The sequence below is a fragment of the Glycine max genome, chromosome 9, assembly GCF_000004515.6.
Source record: "Glycine max cultivar Williams 82 chromosome 9, Glycine_max_v4.0, whole genome shotgun sequence".
Taxonomy (NCBI): domain Eukaryota; kingdom Viridiplantae; phylum Streptophyta; class Magnoliopsida; order Fabales; family Fabaceae; genus Glycine; species Glycine max.
The window spans coordinates 1,429,173-1,447,847 of record NC_038245.2 but is presented as its reverse complement, the minus strand read 5'-3'; the positions used below and the strand labels follow the sequence as shown (position 1 = coordinate 1,447,847).

General features: G+C 32.1%; 2 protein-coding genes across 6 annotated transcripts; both read right to left on the bottom strand.

The window, feature by feature from the left end:
- Positions 1–361: 361 nt before the first annotated feature.
- Positions 362–4,447, bottom strand: LOC100800730 (transmembrane protein 64). Of its 3 annotated transcripts, none has more exons than XM_003534977.5 (6): positions 4,157–4,447; positions 3,859–4,055; positions 2,555–2,831; positions 1,556–1,792; positions 1,221–1,438; positions 509–802 (listed from the first exon to the last, which is right to left on the bottom strand). In XM_003534977.5, the coding sequence occupies exons 3-6, from the start codon at positions 2,807–2,809 to the stop codon at positions 574–576; spliced, it is 939 nt and encodes a 312-aa protein (XP_003535025.1). In that variant the 5' UTR covers positions 2,810–2,831; positions 3,859–4,055; positions 4,157–4,447; the 3' UTR covers positions 509–573. The 3 variants fall into 3 exon arrangements, with proteins under 3 accessions (XP_040861250.1, XP_003535025.1, XP_006586813.1); XM_006586750.3 differs by having other exon boundaries at positions 4,220–4,447; XM_041005316.1 differs by lacking the exons at positions 3,859–4,055; positions 4,157–4,447 and adding an exon at positions 3,080–3,388 and having other exon boundaries at positions 362–802.
- A 3,423-nt stretch (positions 4,448–7,870) lies between these two features.
- LOC100799852 (vacuolar protein sorting-associated protein 53 A) lies at positions 7,871–18,077 on the bottom strand. 3 transcript variants are annotated; one of them, XM_003534975.5, is made up of 24 exons: positions 17,766–18,042; positions 17,583–17,677; positions 17,430–17,486; positions 17,169–17,319; positions 16,432–16,502; positions 15,866–15,990; positions 15,485–15,645; positions 15,245–15,386; positions 14,774–14,837; positions 14,337–14,522; positions 14,184–14,225; positions 13,396–13,500; positions 13,249–13,308; positions 12,354–12,431; positions 11,384–11,491; positions 11,218–11,283; positions 11,064–11,141; positions 10,851–10,984; positions 10,673–10,766; positions 10,286–10,363; positions 10,025–10,087; positions 9,615–9,683; positions 9,399–9,494; positions 7,871–8,337 (listed from the first exon to the last, which is right to left on the bottom strand). In XM_003534975.5, exons 1-24 carry the CDS (start codon positions 17,812–17,814, stop codon positions 8,047–8,049), a joined length of 2,463 nt encoding a protein of 820 aa, XP_003535023.1. In that variant the 5' UTR covers positions 17,815–18,042; the 3' UTR covers positions 7,871–8,046. The 3 variants fall into 3 exon arrangements, with proteins under 3 accessions (XP_003535023.1, XP_014617330.1, XP_006586811.1); XM_014761844.3 differs by lacking the exon at positions 10,286–10,363 and having other exon boundaries at positions 17,766–18,077; XM_006586748.3 differs by lacking the exons at positions 17,430–17,486; positions 17,583–17,677; positions 17,766–18,042 and having other exon boundaries at positions 16,432–16,525; positions 17,169–17,307.
- Positions 18,078–18,675: the final 598 nt, after the last annotated feature.

Genomic DNA, 18,675 nt, shown 5'->3' with positions numbered 1-18,675 from the left:
AAATAATTTATAGCATTTGAAGTAATATTTTTTTAAAAAAATATTAGTTTCTAGTTTTTTTTATATTTTCTTTCTTTTTTACTCTTAATGTATTTATCAAATTTCTTAATTATTTTTTTAATAAATAACTATTATATTATTTTTTTGACATCTTACCCTTTTAATTATTTTAACCATTAGTTTTATCAAACAATTATAATTTAATAAACTAATTTTTTAGTTACTAACTTTCAACTAATTTTTCAGCTTTTAATTAACTTTTCAACTAATTTTACTAACATTATCTTACACTACATCTTAATTACTAAAGTTTAAGAATAAATATATCGTTAATTTCTCATTTTATAAAAAATAAAACACGTTAGTAAAAGCTCTTTCCAATTTATTACAAACAGCCGTTTATTATGTTTACCCGATTGGTGCATTTGCAGACTGTTCTACCCTACATACTCATTCCAATAATCAATAAATGGCCCAAGTGGGAGGGAGAAAAACACTATGGTACATGTAGTCCTAACACAAATTTTAGATACATAAATGTACAGTATCGTGGGAAATTTGATGAGAAGCCTTTCAATGGGAACCTTTCCCCATCTCAAGATTACTACTCCCAGATACAGAGGCAGCTTCCTCATTGGCCTCTGCAATCTTGAGTTCATTTAAGGTCCTTTTTGCATAAACAGTGAAGGCAATGGTGGTAACAACAGCAACAATGAATGAAATAATGTTGTATATGATTTCCACAGTGGTCAATTGGTGCTTTCCATACTGTGCGTCTGCCAAGGTCCTTATTAATCGACCACTGCTTAAATGAGAAAAACATAGATGTAATAACAAAGATTAATGAAGAAAACATGTTATGGATTCAGTCATATCCGGATCAAACAAATCATATTTTATACCCATAGTCATATATGTCTGTATTCAAACAAACTTCAGAAAGTTTGACTCTGACCAATTTTTTCCCTTGGAGGGTATGAGGAGGAAATTTGGGAAGGGGGTGGTCAAAATGTCAAGACATGAAAATATCTCAAAATTTTCAAACAAGGATAATTGTTTACTCAAAATGAAAAAAGTAACCCTTTTTTTAAGAAAATACTTTATAATTATATTTGTAAGTATTTTTTTTAAAATGAATCTTCCCCCTTAAGAAAAATCTTGTGCTTCGCCCCTGCCACCCATCCAAACATACCATAAAGGCAAAATACAAAAGGACGAACCTGTAGATGTAAATGAAAGCTTCTGGCACCATTCCTGCTATTGACCCACATAAGTACGGCCAAAACCTCATATTTGTCACTACTACAGCATAGTTGAATATGGTATACGGAAAAGGAGAAACTCTAAACAGAGCAACTACTTGAAATTGATGGAACCAGCTTCCTTCCCCAGCAAGCCTAATCATTGCGGCATTCTTGGGCCATCTCTTTAACCATTGCTGAACCATATATATATAAAGAGCATAAACAGAAACTCAAAGTACAAACAACTTAAATGAAAAAGAAAAACAACACAAATCAAGACCATTTATCATATGAGAAACAAAATGACTTACATGAATGCGGTCACGGAAAATTAGTCCAATTAAGTAAGGGAGGACCATTCCAATGGTTGTTCCAACCATTATAATAACAAAGCCAAGGCCATAACCAAAAATCATCCCAGCCAACCACATGGAAGGGCCAGAAGGGATAAAAAATACTGGGAATAAAGCCAGAGAAGCAACAAGTACAAGGGCAAGAACTGGACGGCCAAAGGCAGTTGCTTCCCACTCCATGATTGGGTAAAGAACCTACAATAAAAAATTTAGAAAGACCAAGCTCAAAACATGAATTGACAGCAACCATGTGGAGTGTAAGCTATTCCACAAGAAATAAAATATTGAGTCTAAGCTTGTTCAAAGGCAATAGCAGAAAATATCAATATTTATGCAATTCCCAAACCTCTTCAAGTTTATTACCAAAAGTCATTTCGTGATATGATACTCACAAGGACTAAACTATAAAATGTCAGCAAACTAGGGTTAAAGAGAAAAAACAAACAGAGGAATGAGGAAGCAGAAATTCCTACCAGCAAGCAGGGAAAGAGTCTTTGTTCTTTCTCATAATCTAAATTATGCCACATTAGCATTGACAGCATGAGATCATACATCAATTGAACTCCCCTAATAATTTTTCATCACATTGGATAAAAACATAGCAAACTGCACACTGATGCCATATAATTATATGAAGTGGGAGATAGCACAGAACTAGTGGTTCTATTGATCTAATAGGAAATAATAACCAAATACATAGAGATGTGATGCCAAGGAAAATGCCAAACTTCAAACATCATAGTCATATAAAATGTTTCAGTTAAAACAATTAGGAGCCTGAAAGTGACACAGGACAGGAATGACATAATTTTATGAATATCAAATAAATCCACAACAGCCAAACAACACAGTATTGATTAATTTCTGAATAGGATTTGCGAAGCCCAAATTCCCAGTAAACATGCATCAAGAAAATAAACTCTGGTACCAGAACAATTGCAAAGTAAGAGGAAGTACCTTTTCAAAAGTAAATGGCACTCCCCATTTCAATATAACAAGACCAAGTACAACAATGACAAAGCACCATAAAAGGGCTTTTATCCACCACCTGAAAGATTTCATTCTTGACTCTGCTAGAGGCTGTAGCATTTCGGTTTCGACAACCCTCAGTTCATCAGATATGGCAAGTCTAACATATTCACTATTCCCCCTCACATGATGACCTGAGATTGCATGTTTTTCTAAGTCCTCTGCTGATTCTGGTGTCATCATTGTGATGCCAGAGGACTGTGAACTGAAACAGAAACACGACATAAGCATGAAGCTGAGATCGATTCAAAATTCAAATTGAATGTTTGATTCTACATACTTAAATCAAGCAAGAATAATAATATGGCATATAAGCAAAATTAATCTATCTTAAAGACTAAGACCATAAATTCTCTAGCCAAATTGCAGCCAATTAACATTTGCATTATATGACAAAGAGAATAGACAGCTAATAACCAAAAAGTAAAACAAGGATGCTTAAGAAGATACAACATGACTTCTAACTACATGCAGGCGAAAGATTATGGACGACTCTGAAAGAGGATGGAAGTGTCAAGTTCCACAAATGTAGTAGGGTATACTCCAGTTTGTAGATATAATAACAAGGCAAACAGTAGCAAAATAAAGTAAGCAAGCTATAGGTATTACTATATGTATAAAATTCCTTTCATACTACGGCCAGAATAAATTTTCCTTAAAGCATAACACTGAATGAGTTAGAAATTTCATAGAGATCGCAACGGTGCCTTGCTATTTACATCCACTAAAGCCATGTAGCGGCAAAACTGCCACTATTAGACTGTAGCAAACTGCATATAGGGACCACAGAATTTAAACCCCCCCCCCCCCCCCCCCCCCGCAAAAACAAAATCAATGTTGGAATACTGTTTCGGAGGCTACATAATATCCTAAGCAAAACAGAATTTATGCATGTCTGCAGTAAAAAGCATCTGAATAAAGGAGCCTGTGATAGGAAATATCAAAGATTCCAAATAGCCCTAAAAGCTTTTTTTTATTATTCTTTCTTCTTCAAGTCTTCAACCCCCTTTTTTGTACACAGATGATCCTTGCTCTCACAACAAACAAGAGCCCTAAAGAACAAATTCAATGACCTTCTATTCTAAGAAAGTGCCAACCAAAAGAAGAATTCAGAGCCCTAAAAATCTCAACACACAAGCTGGTCCTCTTTTATTTGAAAACCCAAAACAAAAAAATTATCCTAAAAAGACTTTCAATTTTCAATAATCAAATAACAAACACATGGCGCTCACCTCTCTCTAATCACTTGAGAGCTTCTTCAAGGTGTTGAAGCCAAGATTTCCCAAACTAGAGATGGGTTTAATTGAACTAACTAAAGCCACTCCATTTGAACATTAAATCACCATAACGTCACTTTAATTAACTTTTTTGCCGCTTCAATGAATTACTATAAAAATTTAAAAACCCAAGGCGCCTCCTTCTTCAATGCCTGCAATTAATGAAACAAACGTAAATTTATTTATCTTTTCATTTTTTTTTTCGATAAGAATTATAAAATAAAATATCCATAGAAATTTTTATGAAACTCACTAGAGAAAAGAAGAAGAATCAGAGATTGTTGTGATAAGCTGAGAGAAGCGAAAAGGTATTTACGAGTTAACAGCCTCCGGGGAGCTTGGCCGTCGGAGTAAAGCGGCGACCGCCGTGGACGGCGGGGAAGGGAAGAAGTTCAACGCGCGGAAGGCAACAAAAAAATCACCAAAAACTTTCGTCGACTTCACCAATGTTTCGTTTTCAAACTTCAAACGAGGCACCTTCATCTTCTTTTTATATATTTTTATTTTCAACATTTTTTTATATTTTGGAAAATTTATACTATTTTATATTGTTTTGTTTTATTAAAGTTTTGAGGAAGAAACGAAGGGTGAGAAAAAATTGTATGATGGCTTTGCAAAAAAAGGGTGTAAAAAAGTGGTTGGATTGGATGGCAGGATCGAATGTTCAAAAGTAAAACGTGAAGGAATATATACTCAAAATAAGTTTAATATATTAGTATGTTTTCGACACGTAAGTGCATTATACAGAATAAATATTCTATGACATATAAATTATATTATAATTATAATTTATAATAAATAAATATTTAAAATTTATGATAAATATCTTGTATCACCATATAATATTATTTTAATTATTGAGAAGAAAATTTTAAAAAAAATGTATTGAAATTTAAATTAGAATTAATGATATTAAAATGATAGAGTAAAAAAGATAAGAGATGAAAAAAATCTTCCAAACTCTCTAGATTCTAGTTGAAAAAACTTTCTCGTTCAATTGCTTAAGATAATTATTCTAATTTATATATATATATATATATATATATATATATATATATATATATAAATAAAGTAATAAGTAAAATAATTTTATATTAATAGTATATTTTAATTAAATTTAATTTAGATACATTATTAATGTAAAAGATTTATATTATTAGTCAATGAAATAACACTATAATGGGGCTTTTAAAATAGTAACCAGTGAATGATTTTTAATATAATAATTGATGATTGATTAACATAATAAAAAATATTATGATATCAGAATTCTAATTAAATTCTATTAAAATTGACTTATCAAGCTTTTGTATATTTTAATTGTTTATTTCTAGTTCAAGATAAAACTAACTAATTTTAATTTAAAAATAAATACTTATTTTTATCAATTCTAATAAATAAGTGATTGTTTTATTCCCAAACATGCACTAATTATTTATGTGTCAACTGTTAAATAAATAAAAAATACCTATTGATATGTAGAGTTTTTACTTTTTGCTAAGACAAAGGCACATAAATTTTTTTATTTTTATTTTTATTTTTTGCTAAAACATGTATTTATTTTTTAGAGACTTTAAAAAAATGTTTTTCATTAACTATACGGCCACTTATAATATTTTGGTTGCTAAAAGTAAAACAGTCCAACCGAGGAACAAAGAAAGTATTTTTTAAAGTAGGAATTATTTTTTGAGGATTTTTAATTAGAATGTTGGGTTCGTATTTTAAAATAAAATAAAATAAGCATTAAAAAGAAAAACTTTGTCACCTTGTAATTTTTATTGCACTCAAATCTGAATATTTAAAATGAAAATTTGTCACCTTCTAAAACATAGGCTGAGCATATTTTTTTCCTTAAATTATTTGGAGCCGAATACAGTCAATGTGACCGCGTCGCTGTAACAATTCAATGAGTTACATGGGGTGATTTAGAATTATCACGCTATTTGTCTTCTTAATTAATAATTATGTAATATATAAATAATTTAATATTTTAAATTGATTAAGATTTTTTAAATTAAAAGATAATACAATTATTTTTTGTTAAATAATTATTAAGTATATCTTTAATTTAAAAAATAAATATTTAATTATTTACCTAGCATATAATTATTAATTGAAATCATAAATAATGAATCAACCTAATAATTTATTGGAGAGAGAAGCATAGATTTCAAATACAACAAAGCGCGTGCAAACTTGTGATGTATTTGTATGTAGAAAGAAAAAATAGATTTCAAATTCAACAAAAATCAAATGCAATATGAAATTCAACAAAAACAATGGCATATTCTTCTTCTGCAATATAGGAAAAAAAACAAATGAAACAGCAGACTCATCTCCCCACAATCTAGAAGGTTATGTCAGAAGGAATTGACTTTGGACTTTTCCTTTCCTGTCACGTTATCTTATGACTGCAATTGCAAACTTGTTGCTATCCATTTTTTATGTGATTGGTTGGAGTATATTGGACTTGAAACCCAAAAAGAAAAATAGTTAATGAGATTCGGTACAAAGTTTAATGATGAAATGATAGGTTATCAACTGGTTACATCATGGGCTTGTCTTTGAATTTAAAGTGACATTCGACTGAAAATATCGAATATATAGTGTGGTACTTTTTAGTTTTAAGTTTTTAAATTTTTAAAATTAAAATTAGTTTTCAGTTATTACTCGCAACTTCATAATTCATTTTAAAAAAAAAAGCATTACATTTATGGAATTTTCTGGTATCATTCATTTTCGTTGCTGCATTTGCTAGGAAATTATAGTTGAATCAAAAAGTATATACTGTACTTCGTAAGATAATTAAATAATTTATAGGTTAATTGATTAGTTTATCTGATCAAATGTAAATTATTTAATGCGTTTGATTAAATAGCTTTTTTAAAAGTATTACTAACTTTGTTTTGATAATTTAATAGAAATAACGTATGACTTAAATTAAGAACTTTCTATTTTTTCCAATGTTATCCATGTTAATTTCTAGAAAGAGTATTTTACTCTTGAAAAATCAATAAGTTATTTTATTTTCAATAAATATATAGATGCATATTTAGTTATTTTATGTCACTTTATAGGTATCAATTAGTTAATCAATTAATTTTATCAAATATTTTTTCAATTCAATTAGCTAACTTATCACTTTTTAGTTTTTAACATTTTTAGCTATTTGTTATCTTTTTAGCTAAACATGCCAAACAAAGCCTTAGGTACTAACTTGTGTGAGACATTATTTATGCTTTGGAGCTACACACCTTGACACCCCCACCACTTATCCCAGCCACATACCTCAGTTAGCAACGCACTTCCCTCAGCACCCTAGTCACACTTGTACTTGACTGACAGGTTGATACGTATTGTATCAATGGTGCCTGCAGAAAAGGTAAGTTGGAAAGAAGAATAAGAGGATAAGGGAAATATCTCAGAGCTGAGCTTCCCCCAAGTGTGAGAAAGTCTCAACAGTCCAATAACAATCCAGCATTCCCTTATAACAGAATTCACACACCACCCTCAATCATTACTAACAAACTTCCACAACCACTAGCAGACTCTGTAATTACCTAACTGCCTCCACCCTTCTAGAATACCTTACTTATTAGTTTTGGGCCTACGGTGATAAACTTTGAAGGCTTATCCCATCTAGAGACATGATTCCTAACACAGGTGTGTCACCAACTTTCACCTTACCTTACCTGCTTACATAGCACCAAGTCGAGACTATGTTAGCCCAACATCCTCCTCCTCTAGAATAAATTTCAAGATCAATCACACAAAATTCAACAGTTTCACAATGCAGCAGAGTGGCAGACACACATATCTGTTTTATCAGTCTTCCATAATTATCGGAAGGACCTCAGTGAATGTCCTTGATACCGTCCTGTGAACAGTAAGTAGCGAAGTAAGCATGGGAAATCGGGGCAGTAATGAGCAACAGACAAGAAGAATCCCTTATGAGCTACAGAAAGAATTATGCAAATTTGTAGATAGATCTCTTCATTAACAGCTTTCAGTTGATTGAGTGAAATCAGATTAACACGATACTAAACTTACATAAAGAATCAAAGAGAAGAAAAGCAAAAAGAAACAGAAAACTAAAAGCTCATGCGCTCTGGCCAAAAAATCGGGGTTGTAGCACTCTCGTCATTATGGATTAAAGAGCTTCCTGAAAGGCCCATCTTTCCTGTCTTTGGCGGCTTCAGTTAGAGCTAGGAACCGCTTGAACCCAGTGGTGGCAGCTCCTCGTCCAAGTGCAGCAGCCCTAGTAAGAACATCCTCTCGCGACGCTATGAGTCCAATAGCAGAGGGGCTAGGTACCACAGGAGCTACTGGAGCAGCTGCTGGCACAATTGAAGGTGCAATCTGAGTTTGCTTAATTCCAGGCCCATGTTTGTTGAAGTCATCAAGAATGCTTTGTTGGTCAGCTTTTTTCAGACCCTGAAGACACAACTCATACATAAATCCTCCAAACATGAAGAGAAATTTACAAATCATGCATTCAATTGCATCCAAAAACCAAAAAACAATTAGCATCATGTGATAGCATCCATAAGTGAAGCATCAATCATTAATGAACATTAACTAATTTAATTAATTGTAGTTATTTGAATATATATATATATATATATATATATATATACACACACACACACATCTTCTGTAGGATTTAGACATAGCATGCTCCTCATCAATCTCAATTCTTCAGTATCCGTATCTGCATATAATCCATGCACTAATAAGATTTAATACGGCAAGGTTCGCAAATAGTTTATTTTAGATGACATAGTTACTGAATGTACCTAGGAGGAATAGAATAGAGAGGAGAAAGGATTGGAGGCCCAAAACAGAAAACAAAACATGGTGGCGGAATTCAGCATGTAACAACTTGCTCACGTGGCTAAGGGAGTAGAAAGAAAAGGAGGAAATTAATGAGGATATAAGCAAAGATAGAGTAAGAGAGAAGTTTAAGTATATGAATTTGGGAAGAGAGACTAACAAATCCTCAAAGAGCTTTTGTATCTTCTCATTTTTTCATTTTATGATTCTACCTTTGTAATTTGGGATTGCTACTACTTTCTGAAACGAGATACCTGGGTTCCTATCAGATTACTTACTGAAGATGTAATGTGCTATTGAATTAGTGAACCTTGAACTGCTATAGGGTAGATTTATTAAGAATTACTAATTTTCACAAATTGATTCTTCATAGTGCTTCTTTGTAAGATCCTTATGTTTGCAAATATGAACATTACTCCTTTCTTAAGAGGGTGGCCCATTTGCCTATGACTGTTCGGCTTGAATTAATGAGCCAAATGTTAATGAACTCAATAATTTTATTAATCATGAACTTAACCATAAAATTTTATTTTATATTGAATAAGTTTGTTGGCATACTGTATTTCAATAATCAGAGGTCCAGAACAAACAAATAATGCAACAACTAGCAATGAACCAACTAGAGATTTTGATAGAACTAGCAAGAAATAGCTAATTATAACCTTAAGCTCCAGGATTCGTTGAAATTCCATGGGTGTACCCTCAGGTAGCAATGCACGGTAAGTATCTGCTACAGAATCAACTGGAGAAAGTATAACCTAAACATGTACATCACACAAATTTGTCAGAAGGAAATAATTACATGTTTGGGTTTGATTGATAATTAGGTAGAAGTCTTTTCCTTCTTGAAAACTCCTTCAATTAAATAGACAACAAACCTTTAAAAGGGCCTCGGCTTTGCTCATCTCGCGGCTTACAAACTTGGAATAACTAGCAGCACCTGATGTCTATCAGAGAAAATAAGCAGTTCGTGTAATGAGATAAACCAGCGCCAAGCACACTACAGATCGACAATTAGATATGCAAACAGAAGTATGTCATTTTCACTATTAATTTATTTGACAAGGGCAAGCTCCTATGGATTCTAGACTAATGGATCCTTAATCAATGCAGTGCATATAGATCACATGCAACATAAAGTAGCGGGTTGGTCAAGATAGTCAGTTCAGATCATTATTGTTTCTTGCAAGTATTTAGAATACTACGAAACCAATACTTTTCTCACTTATTTAAGCAGTACCAAGTTATATTTGAGCAGTAGAAACTATTGAGTACAAATTAATATCACCTGTCTACCAAGGGAAGGAACTTCAAGAAGAATCGTCTTTACAGCTTGGGTATCTAATAGCATCTGCAAAAATCAGTTCATTAACTTATTAACATCATAAATTGAGTTACAAGAGTTCCTCAAAAAACAGAGATTATTATTAAAAAAAATAATGATATATCAATAATACATTTAACTAAAAAAATGCTTTGATTTTAGTATTTTACCATTCGTGTAACTAAAAGGAATTTTAAAAACAAAAAGAAAAAAAACAGTCAGTACCTGTTGAGCTCCAGTTTCTGATATTTGCTTGCATTTGAAAATGTTAGAATAAAAGCGTGGACCAAGAGATGATGCAAGCTGAAGATTAAAATACGAGAATAGATTTTTAAAAATGCAACACCATGTGAATTATTAGGGATCATTAAATTAACAAACTATCCGGAGATGTTATCTTCAAGAATATACTTCAGAAGATGTTTCGGAAATGATTGAAGATAAATATGAAATAACAGAATGACATATTCAAAAAGAAAGTTATTTAAAAAAAATCAATTATATTAATTATAAACCTGTAACTATGATGTTAGAAAAGAAACTGTCCTTAATGCCAGTTTTGATGTCAAAATCCATAGTTTCATGTATTTAATCCACTTTACAATCAATCACCTTATCCAGAAAGAACTGAAAGTAGACAGGTGAAAGAAGACTTCCAAGTGCAGGAATGCTAATGGTCAGGATCAAATTTATGGCATTAACATACCTGCAAGAAAATAGTACAGCTAAACTAATGAACTTTGTCAGGAATGATAATCATTTGCTAAATTTATTAAGGAATTTAACTTACTCTGATTGATCACCAACACTCTCAAGAGTACCCCAAGGGACACGTGTCATTGCAGCCATTTCCATGTCAAATTTAGTTTCCAGGCCATGCACTAAGGTCACCAATGATTTTGTTATAACGGCCGAGAATTCATCCTGTATAATTGTGTAGTTCTGTTAGAATGAGAGCTGTAGAAAAAAGAAAAAAAATCATTTACTGAGAAGGCATTAATACCTGCACTTCAGACATATCCACCCCATCTGAATATTGAGGGTCAATTATTTTAGAAACACTTTCAGCCAGTTCACCAGCCTATCAAGTACAAAGCTAAGTTAGTAAATCAGGCATTTACTCAATATCAACTGGATGAAGGATGTCAGAAACTAACCGTTTTGTGGCAATATTCAGCTGAATTTACAATGTAACAGATCACTCTTTCATCCCTATCAGATGTCTGTTCAACATATCCAAAGATTAAACACACACACACACAAAGAAAGCTATTTGACAGCATCAATATCTCACTACTATGAAAACAATTCCTTTGAAGATACCTTTATTTGTCCATCCATGCCTGTGGCTGCAGCAACAATTCCAGTGCCCCCCTTTGGGAGTCTAGCAAAGAGCTTTGTAGCATATGCTTTAAGAACTCTTTGGAAAACCTAAGATTGAAAGGGAATAAATAAAGTCATTAACTGCATGGAGTTTTCTTTCCGCCACATAGTCAAATAATATTTTTTAATACTTTAAAACTTATAACACTACTGCCAAAGATGGCATATCTTTATTATTAACTCTTCTGCCTCATTCAGCTACAATCGATAAGTTACATAAGCTACAACTCTTGATGTGGATCAATTATTTTTATGTCATCACTAAATTATATCAAACATTTCTGCATAAAAAACATGCAGCTTAACCAGAAATCAGCCATGACCCATCCTCCAAAGACCAGAGAATTAACACTTTTTTTTGTTCTCTCACCTTATTTTTAAAGGGAAGAAACTTGATTAAAAGAAGATATAAAATATATAGGAGGAAAATAATATATTATCCTAAACAAATATACAAAAGCAAAAGTAAAAAAGAAATCAAACTCTCATCAGTACATTTAAGCTCTTTATCTGCAAAGAAACACTCTGAAGTCTGAATATCCAGAACATGAACAACATTACAACAATAAAAGAAAATAACTTCTAATCAAACTGAAATGTAAGAAACACCACTACTTTGTTAAGCTTGATTAAAAGAAGATGCATTAAAAGCTTGATTAAAAGAAGATGCATTAAAAGCTTGATTAAAAGAAGATGCATTAAAAGCTTGATTAAAAGAAGGCGCATTAAAATAATATAGCATTGCCAGGACTAATGATATTACATAGACAATAGCAAGAAATTATATTTTTAATTCAATGGACATTATGAGCAACCATCCACGATTTGGACACATGATTCAATTGTTGATATATGCATTATCACTTCTTATATAGAATAGAAATATTAAAATAATAATTAAGGAGTTTACCTTCAACAAATTGTAAAGTGTCTGGTTCTTTGTTAAAGCACTGCATCTCTTCAAGCTTCTCTTGATTATAAGAAACAACTATGCAGCATGACAGAAAGAAACCAAGTAAGAAACAACTATGCAGCATTTGTTTTAGCATCTTGATATAGGTCTTCTTGTATTAGGGAGGCTTTTGATTTTCTTTAACTGCGAGGTATGCCCCGTTTATTATTGTATCATTTTAGGTTTAATATAATTTACATTTTTCCCAAAAAAAAAAAAAAGAAACCAAGTAAACATAAAGCATAAGAAAAATGATTTTATAAAAGGGAGAAAAAAAGATTTTGATGGTGTTTGGATAAGGGATTTCAAAATTTTAAGGAATTTAAAATGCATAAGAATTTAGTTACTTCAATTAAGTTCCTTTCATTTTTAAAATATTTTGTTTGGATAAAGCAATTCAATTTTCTTTGTGTTTAAATTTCTTTATTTAGATGAAGTAATTTAATTTCCATCATATGCAAATTTCATTTTTTGTTATTTGAAATTCCTTTATTTTAGGTGTTACTTGAAGTTCCTTCATTTTGTTTGGGAAAAAAATCCCCTATAGAACTTCAATCATTTCAAAAATTCTTTAGATTTAATATCCAAAACAGGTCATTTTCATACATGGTAATTTAAATTTAAATTCACTAAAAAATTGAATTCCTCTCTCAAAATCCCCCATCCAAACATACTATTAAGCTATCTAGCCACATTACTCTTTCACAACAGTTAATCAGATACCACCTATAAGAACTTCTAAGAGCTCATAAGACATGAAATGATATAGAGAGGCAAGTTACTCTGCTCTGTAACAAACTATAAAACATTACTTGAGCTCATAAGACATGAAATGATAGATCAAGGAACTCACCTGCATGCTACTGGATAAAACATTACTCTGACTTCCCTCCTCAATATCCCATGTCTCTTCCTATAGTGGATAAAACGTTTAATCAATATGAAAAAAAAAATCAGAAGTAAATGACAGAGCACATACCTAAAAAGTGACACAAATTACCTGAACAAGTTTCTCCAGACTTTCCATCAGTGTCTTCTCTTCCAATTCTACATATACTGTTAAGTGAGGTTCAAAGCAAGATGAAACAATTCCACGGAAGTTGAACTGTCCAAACAACCCAGGCATTTGTCAGGTCTATCTCAATGAAACAGGCCAATTGGAATAAAATGAGAAACCTCTATGAAATCAATAACTACAACCAACAATATAGAAAATACTAAGACATAAGTGATTTTTTTTTACGTCAACCTTACTTATTTGTAATTTGGAATCTTTTACTTCCATCTTTTGCACTATGATAAATATGAAAATAATTATAAAGTAACTGAGAAGCAACTGTTCAACAAGAGTTGCCACATAAGCTCAGACTTGGGATTGAAAGAACTAAATTATTGAAATCAAGAAAATATTAGTCCACAATTGTTTCTGGGTTTCAATTTAGAAGGAAAAATAGGAGGTAATAACCTAGACTCAAAATTTAAAAATATTAAAGTAATATCATAATGTGTGCTATCTTTTTTGGGGGATACAAAATTCCTAAGCATCTGTCACAAACAAACTAAACCTGGAAGTTGGAATTAAAGGATTAAGAACCACATCAGATAACAGTGACAAAGAAAAACAGGAAAAAAAATCACAGGAAGACAAACCAAAAAGGTTAATCCCTAAAGCATTTATATCATCATGAGTCATGACAACACCTCAGAGACCATAATGGTAAATACATACATGTACTTAATCTATAAAATCAATTATATGCATTAGAAAATAGTTAAATGAGATCATACCCCAGCTCCAGGCACTGCCAAATCTTTACTTCCATCTTTTTCCTATATATACAAAAATCAAACATGATGGTCATTTTATAACTACAATCTTGAAAATATTAAAAAAAAAACTTATGAATAAGTACTGTCAACCTTAGCAATTTATATACATACTTCACTGTCACCTCCTTGATGTGCAGCAAGCTTTTTTTCATACTTCTTCCGGATATCCATGGCACTACTACTAGAATTAGTCCCTTTACCTATTTCTTCAATCTCATTTCCAATCTCTCTGTTTTGAGTGCCTCCCCCAAATTTCTCAGCTAATTCATCCTCAAACTCTAAAGTTCTTTGTAAAGCCTGCAAGAAATTAACAGATGAAACACCGAAAAACACAAAATCTAAGTATTTTCATCCTAAATACAAGATTGACAACTTATGCATCAATACCATCTAGGAAATAACATAAAAACATCCATCTACAGTTATTCAGTAATTAAAAGCCCTGGGAAAGGGAAAATAGTGACAAGGAAGTGTAGCTGCAAAACATGTGAAGTAACTATCATAACAGCATTGTCAGTATGTCAGTATGTCATTATTTAATGGCTTACCAATAATAAGGTCCCAACATCTGGCTTTTCCTTTAGATTACCAAGAATGTCCTCTAGTTGTTTCCTGTAGAGACAAGTATCATAAACACAACAACATTTTTGCATATAATAACCCTGAACAAAGTTTACTACATATGAAAAGACAATATTCTGTAAAATGCTTAATTCCAGCACATCTTTTTGCAAAACCATACAATATATGAAATATTCAAACAAAATAAAAACATCCGAAAATTTTGGCATTTGATTAAATTTGATGTTGGAAATTCAAAATCACAGATGGGGAAATGAAGTCCAAGTAACATTCAAACTGCAGTAAGAAAATTATTAATATTCAATAAATTAAATTGTCATTTCGCAACAAACTAGAAGTAATCATGTTTTACTATGGCCATGGTTTCTTTTAATGGAGAAGGTGTGAAAGATCCAGTGTTATATATATTAAGGTGTATAAACAAATAAACGCCATACCTTGTCTTCTTGCAAAATAGGATACAGAGACGATAAGAAACATGCCATGAAGAAGGAAAGATTTTCCAAATTTCTTCATTTGATCTCATTCGGCGCTTAATCCATGCATATCTTCGTTCAGTTTTATCCAACTTTGCAAGTTCTAAAGATGAAAAAATAAGGAAAACCAAATATGCAGACATTTGGCAAGAACTCTAAGTATAAACTAACACAAAAATGTTCCAGATAAATCAAACATACCAGCTCCTTCAAAAATTTGCTCATACGATGTAAGCTCCCTATTGCAGAAATTATTTACCAATTCTTCCCTTACAGAAGGCTCTAATGCATCAACAACCAGGCAGGCATCAGACAACTGCTGTAGCAAATTAGTTTCTTCTGTCTCCTTTCCAGTACCTAAGCTGAGACAAAAACAGAAAATTGAGGAAGCCAGTTACACATAGCCTCTTTGGAACCAAACAGCTACTATATCTAGTGAGGTTAATAACATGTCATAAAACATTATATAAGAAACAAATATTGATGAGCAATCTAAATGAACATTGTATATCCAATTCACGTTGTAGTGCCCATAGAGATTTACAAACAGAGCACAAGATGGAAATCAGTAACAATATATACCTAGAAAAATCAGAAAACACATGTGACTTGAGTATTTGTTTGATATTTTTAAACTTGTCTCTTAGTTCTACGATCTTTGGAATATCCCTATAGGCCTCAAAGTGACTACATAACTGGTTCACTGCCTGAAATACAAGATGAAAGTATCAATAAATTGATAGGTCAAACAAAAACAAGTTGAGTGTTATAGATTAGTTAATTAAAACAATAATCGTAAATTTCTACATGAGACGAATGAGAAGTAAGGAATTCATAAGCCATGATCAGATACAAAGAAGCAAATACAACTGAAGTAAACCTCTAAAGTATATAGTGTGCTTTTGAGCAAGTGTTTTCACTTTGTAGCATGTTTAGGAAAACTTTTTCCGGAGAAATAACACAATAATAATAAATATTATCAGTTAATCACATGAATGCACACAATGCATTAAACAACATTAAGCCATGCACTAATAATAATTAAAACCGTAATAGATCTTCGTTTTACCAAAACACACATGCACACACACCACACAAATTCAGTAAACAACAGTTATACGAAAATGCTGTAAAGATAGATTGGATACCTCCAGCTGCGCAGCTGCCTCTTTATATTGACGTTTTGAAGCCATGACTTGAAGTTGTTCAACAGCAGAGACTGCCATATAATAGGTAAGCTTGCTGAAGTAAAACATAAAAAAAAAAATGTCTATGCATCAAAAAAACTATAAAGCGTGCAAAAAACCTATAGAATAGATGCGCCGTTTTGAATTTGTACATTAAATATGCACCAACTTGGTTTAAATAGTATAATGGTTTATTCAGTTCTGAAGTTGCTAACACAGAAATACTAGTTGAGTTGCAACCAATACATGGTAGTTGTTTGTTGTAGTTGATTATGGGGGTTATACTATTTTACATGGTTATGGCAAATTAATGGAAAATGATCTATAACAGTATAAGCAAATTTGGTTATATGATTGAAAACTATCCCTTGCAGGACTATAAATTTAATCATACCCACACCCTCTATAGTCACATAAAAATGCTCAGAAGTTGGCATTTTTTCTGTAATTCACAGATTGCGCACATTTGTAATTTGACTGCTATATGCCACAAGAGGACAACATCGTATAAACAGAATTACACAATATCTACTTGTTTTACCAAAGAACTACACCAGCTCAAATTGATTAACATGTCTAACTAACCACAATTGTATAAAGTTCAATTTCTTAAATTGTAAACCAAGCAAGCTTAAGTACCATATATAAATAAATAAACATTTGCCAAGCATTGTAAAAGGAGGAAAAGCAAGATTTACCAAGCATTGTAAGCCGGTGAAGTGCAGTAATTGTGGTAGTTATATGCTTCTTGGCAAAGTCCAGTTTCTTAATGTCACGGCATATTTCTTGAACCATTGTTTCACTCTGCACAGCTTTAGTTTTTATCTCTCGGATCTTATACATAAGTTCCTGCATTTACCAAGGGAATGTGCAGATAAAACGCATACAACGCAACACAAAGGTTCAAAACGTTGAAGAAGGAAAATAAACAGTATAAACTACTTCACCCACGCACATACCTCGACGGCACGTGTGGCAGCAGCGAGATCCTCCTTCGCCTTAGTTCCTGAGTTGCTCTGGAATCAGAGAATCGGAGCCATCAGAGAGCGAAATTGACGGAACAAAACCAAATCAATGAAATCACTGGACGCTAATTGAAGAGATATTAACACCTGCTGGCGAACGGCGGCGAGAATTCCGGCATCGACGGTGCGAATCTCGTTCTGGATTTTCTGCATCAGCGGCTCCACGCCGGAGAGAGACGCCTCTGCGTAACAACAGGCAAATTTGAGAGAAGTTAAGGTTTCGATTAGAAACGCTTGCGATTGCGAGTGAGATCGGGAATTGTGGCGTACCGTTGGGGAACATCTGGTTGATGTACTCCAGAGCGCTTGACTTGTCCATTGGTGAGAATGAACGCAATCACAAAAGCATGAACCGTGATGGTGATTGTGATTAATGTTCAGATCTCTAAACTTGCGTGTTCGGCACCATTTATGCTCTTCAATTTGTGGCGGATCCAATTGCAGATGTGTGTGCTGTGACTGTGACGCTATTGTTAGTGCTCCTCCTTTTCGTCGTCTTCAACCTCTGGACACTTCTGTAATATTTTATATATATATACTACTATTTTATATATGGATGAAAACTAAAATATGTTTTTTACTGAAAAATCACGTAAGTATGAATTTCATTCTTGTAAAACTTTTTATTTAAAATATATCTAGGTTCGATTGATTCTCATGTCAATGTATGATTCTATTTCTTATGTGTCACTCCCTTGTTGACCAAATTCTTGACTACTCTCTTTTTCTCATAATCAAAACTTCCCAAACTTGAAAAAAAGAAAGGCCTCAAATTTGCAAATTGATTTAATGCTCCTTCATCATAAATTTGACATATAGTAACAAAAAGAAAAAGGCTTTGGGGTTAGTTTTATAGTTGACTTTTTATTACGCTAAAATTAATATTTAAAATTTTCTTATTATGTATTATTATTTATATTAATTTTAGTTTAGTTGGTTTTTAAAAACATGTTTCATATTAATTTTTTTCTTTATTCCTTTACGTATTTATGACAATATGTTAAGTTGAAAATTAATAAAGGTGAACATGTGTTCCTATACATATATTACATAAAGGAAGACCTTCATCTCTCATCATCTAAAAATTAGCTTCAACCATATTAAAATGTTTGGAAAAAAAAATAATTAGTCAAATTACTATTTCTTTTTTATAATAACATTTATTGTATTGACAATGTTG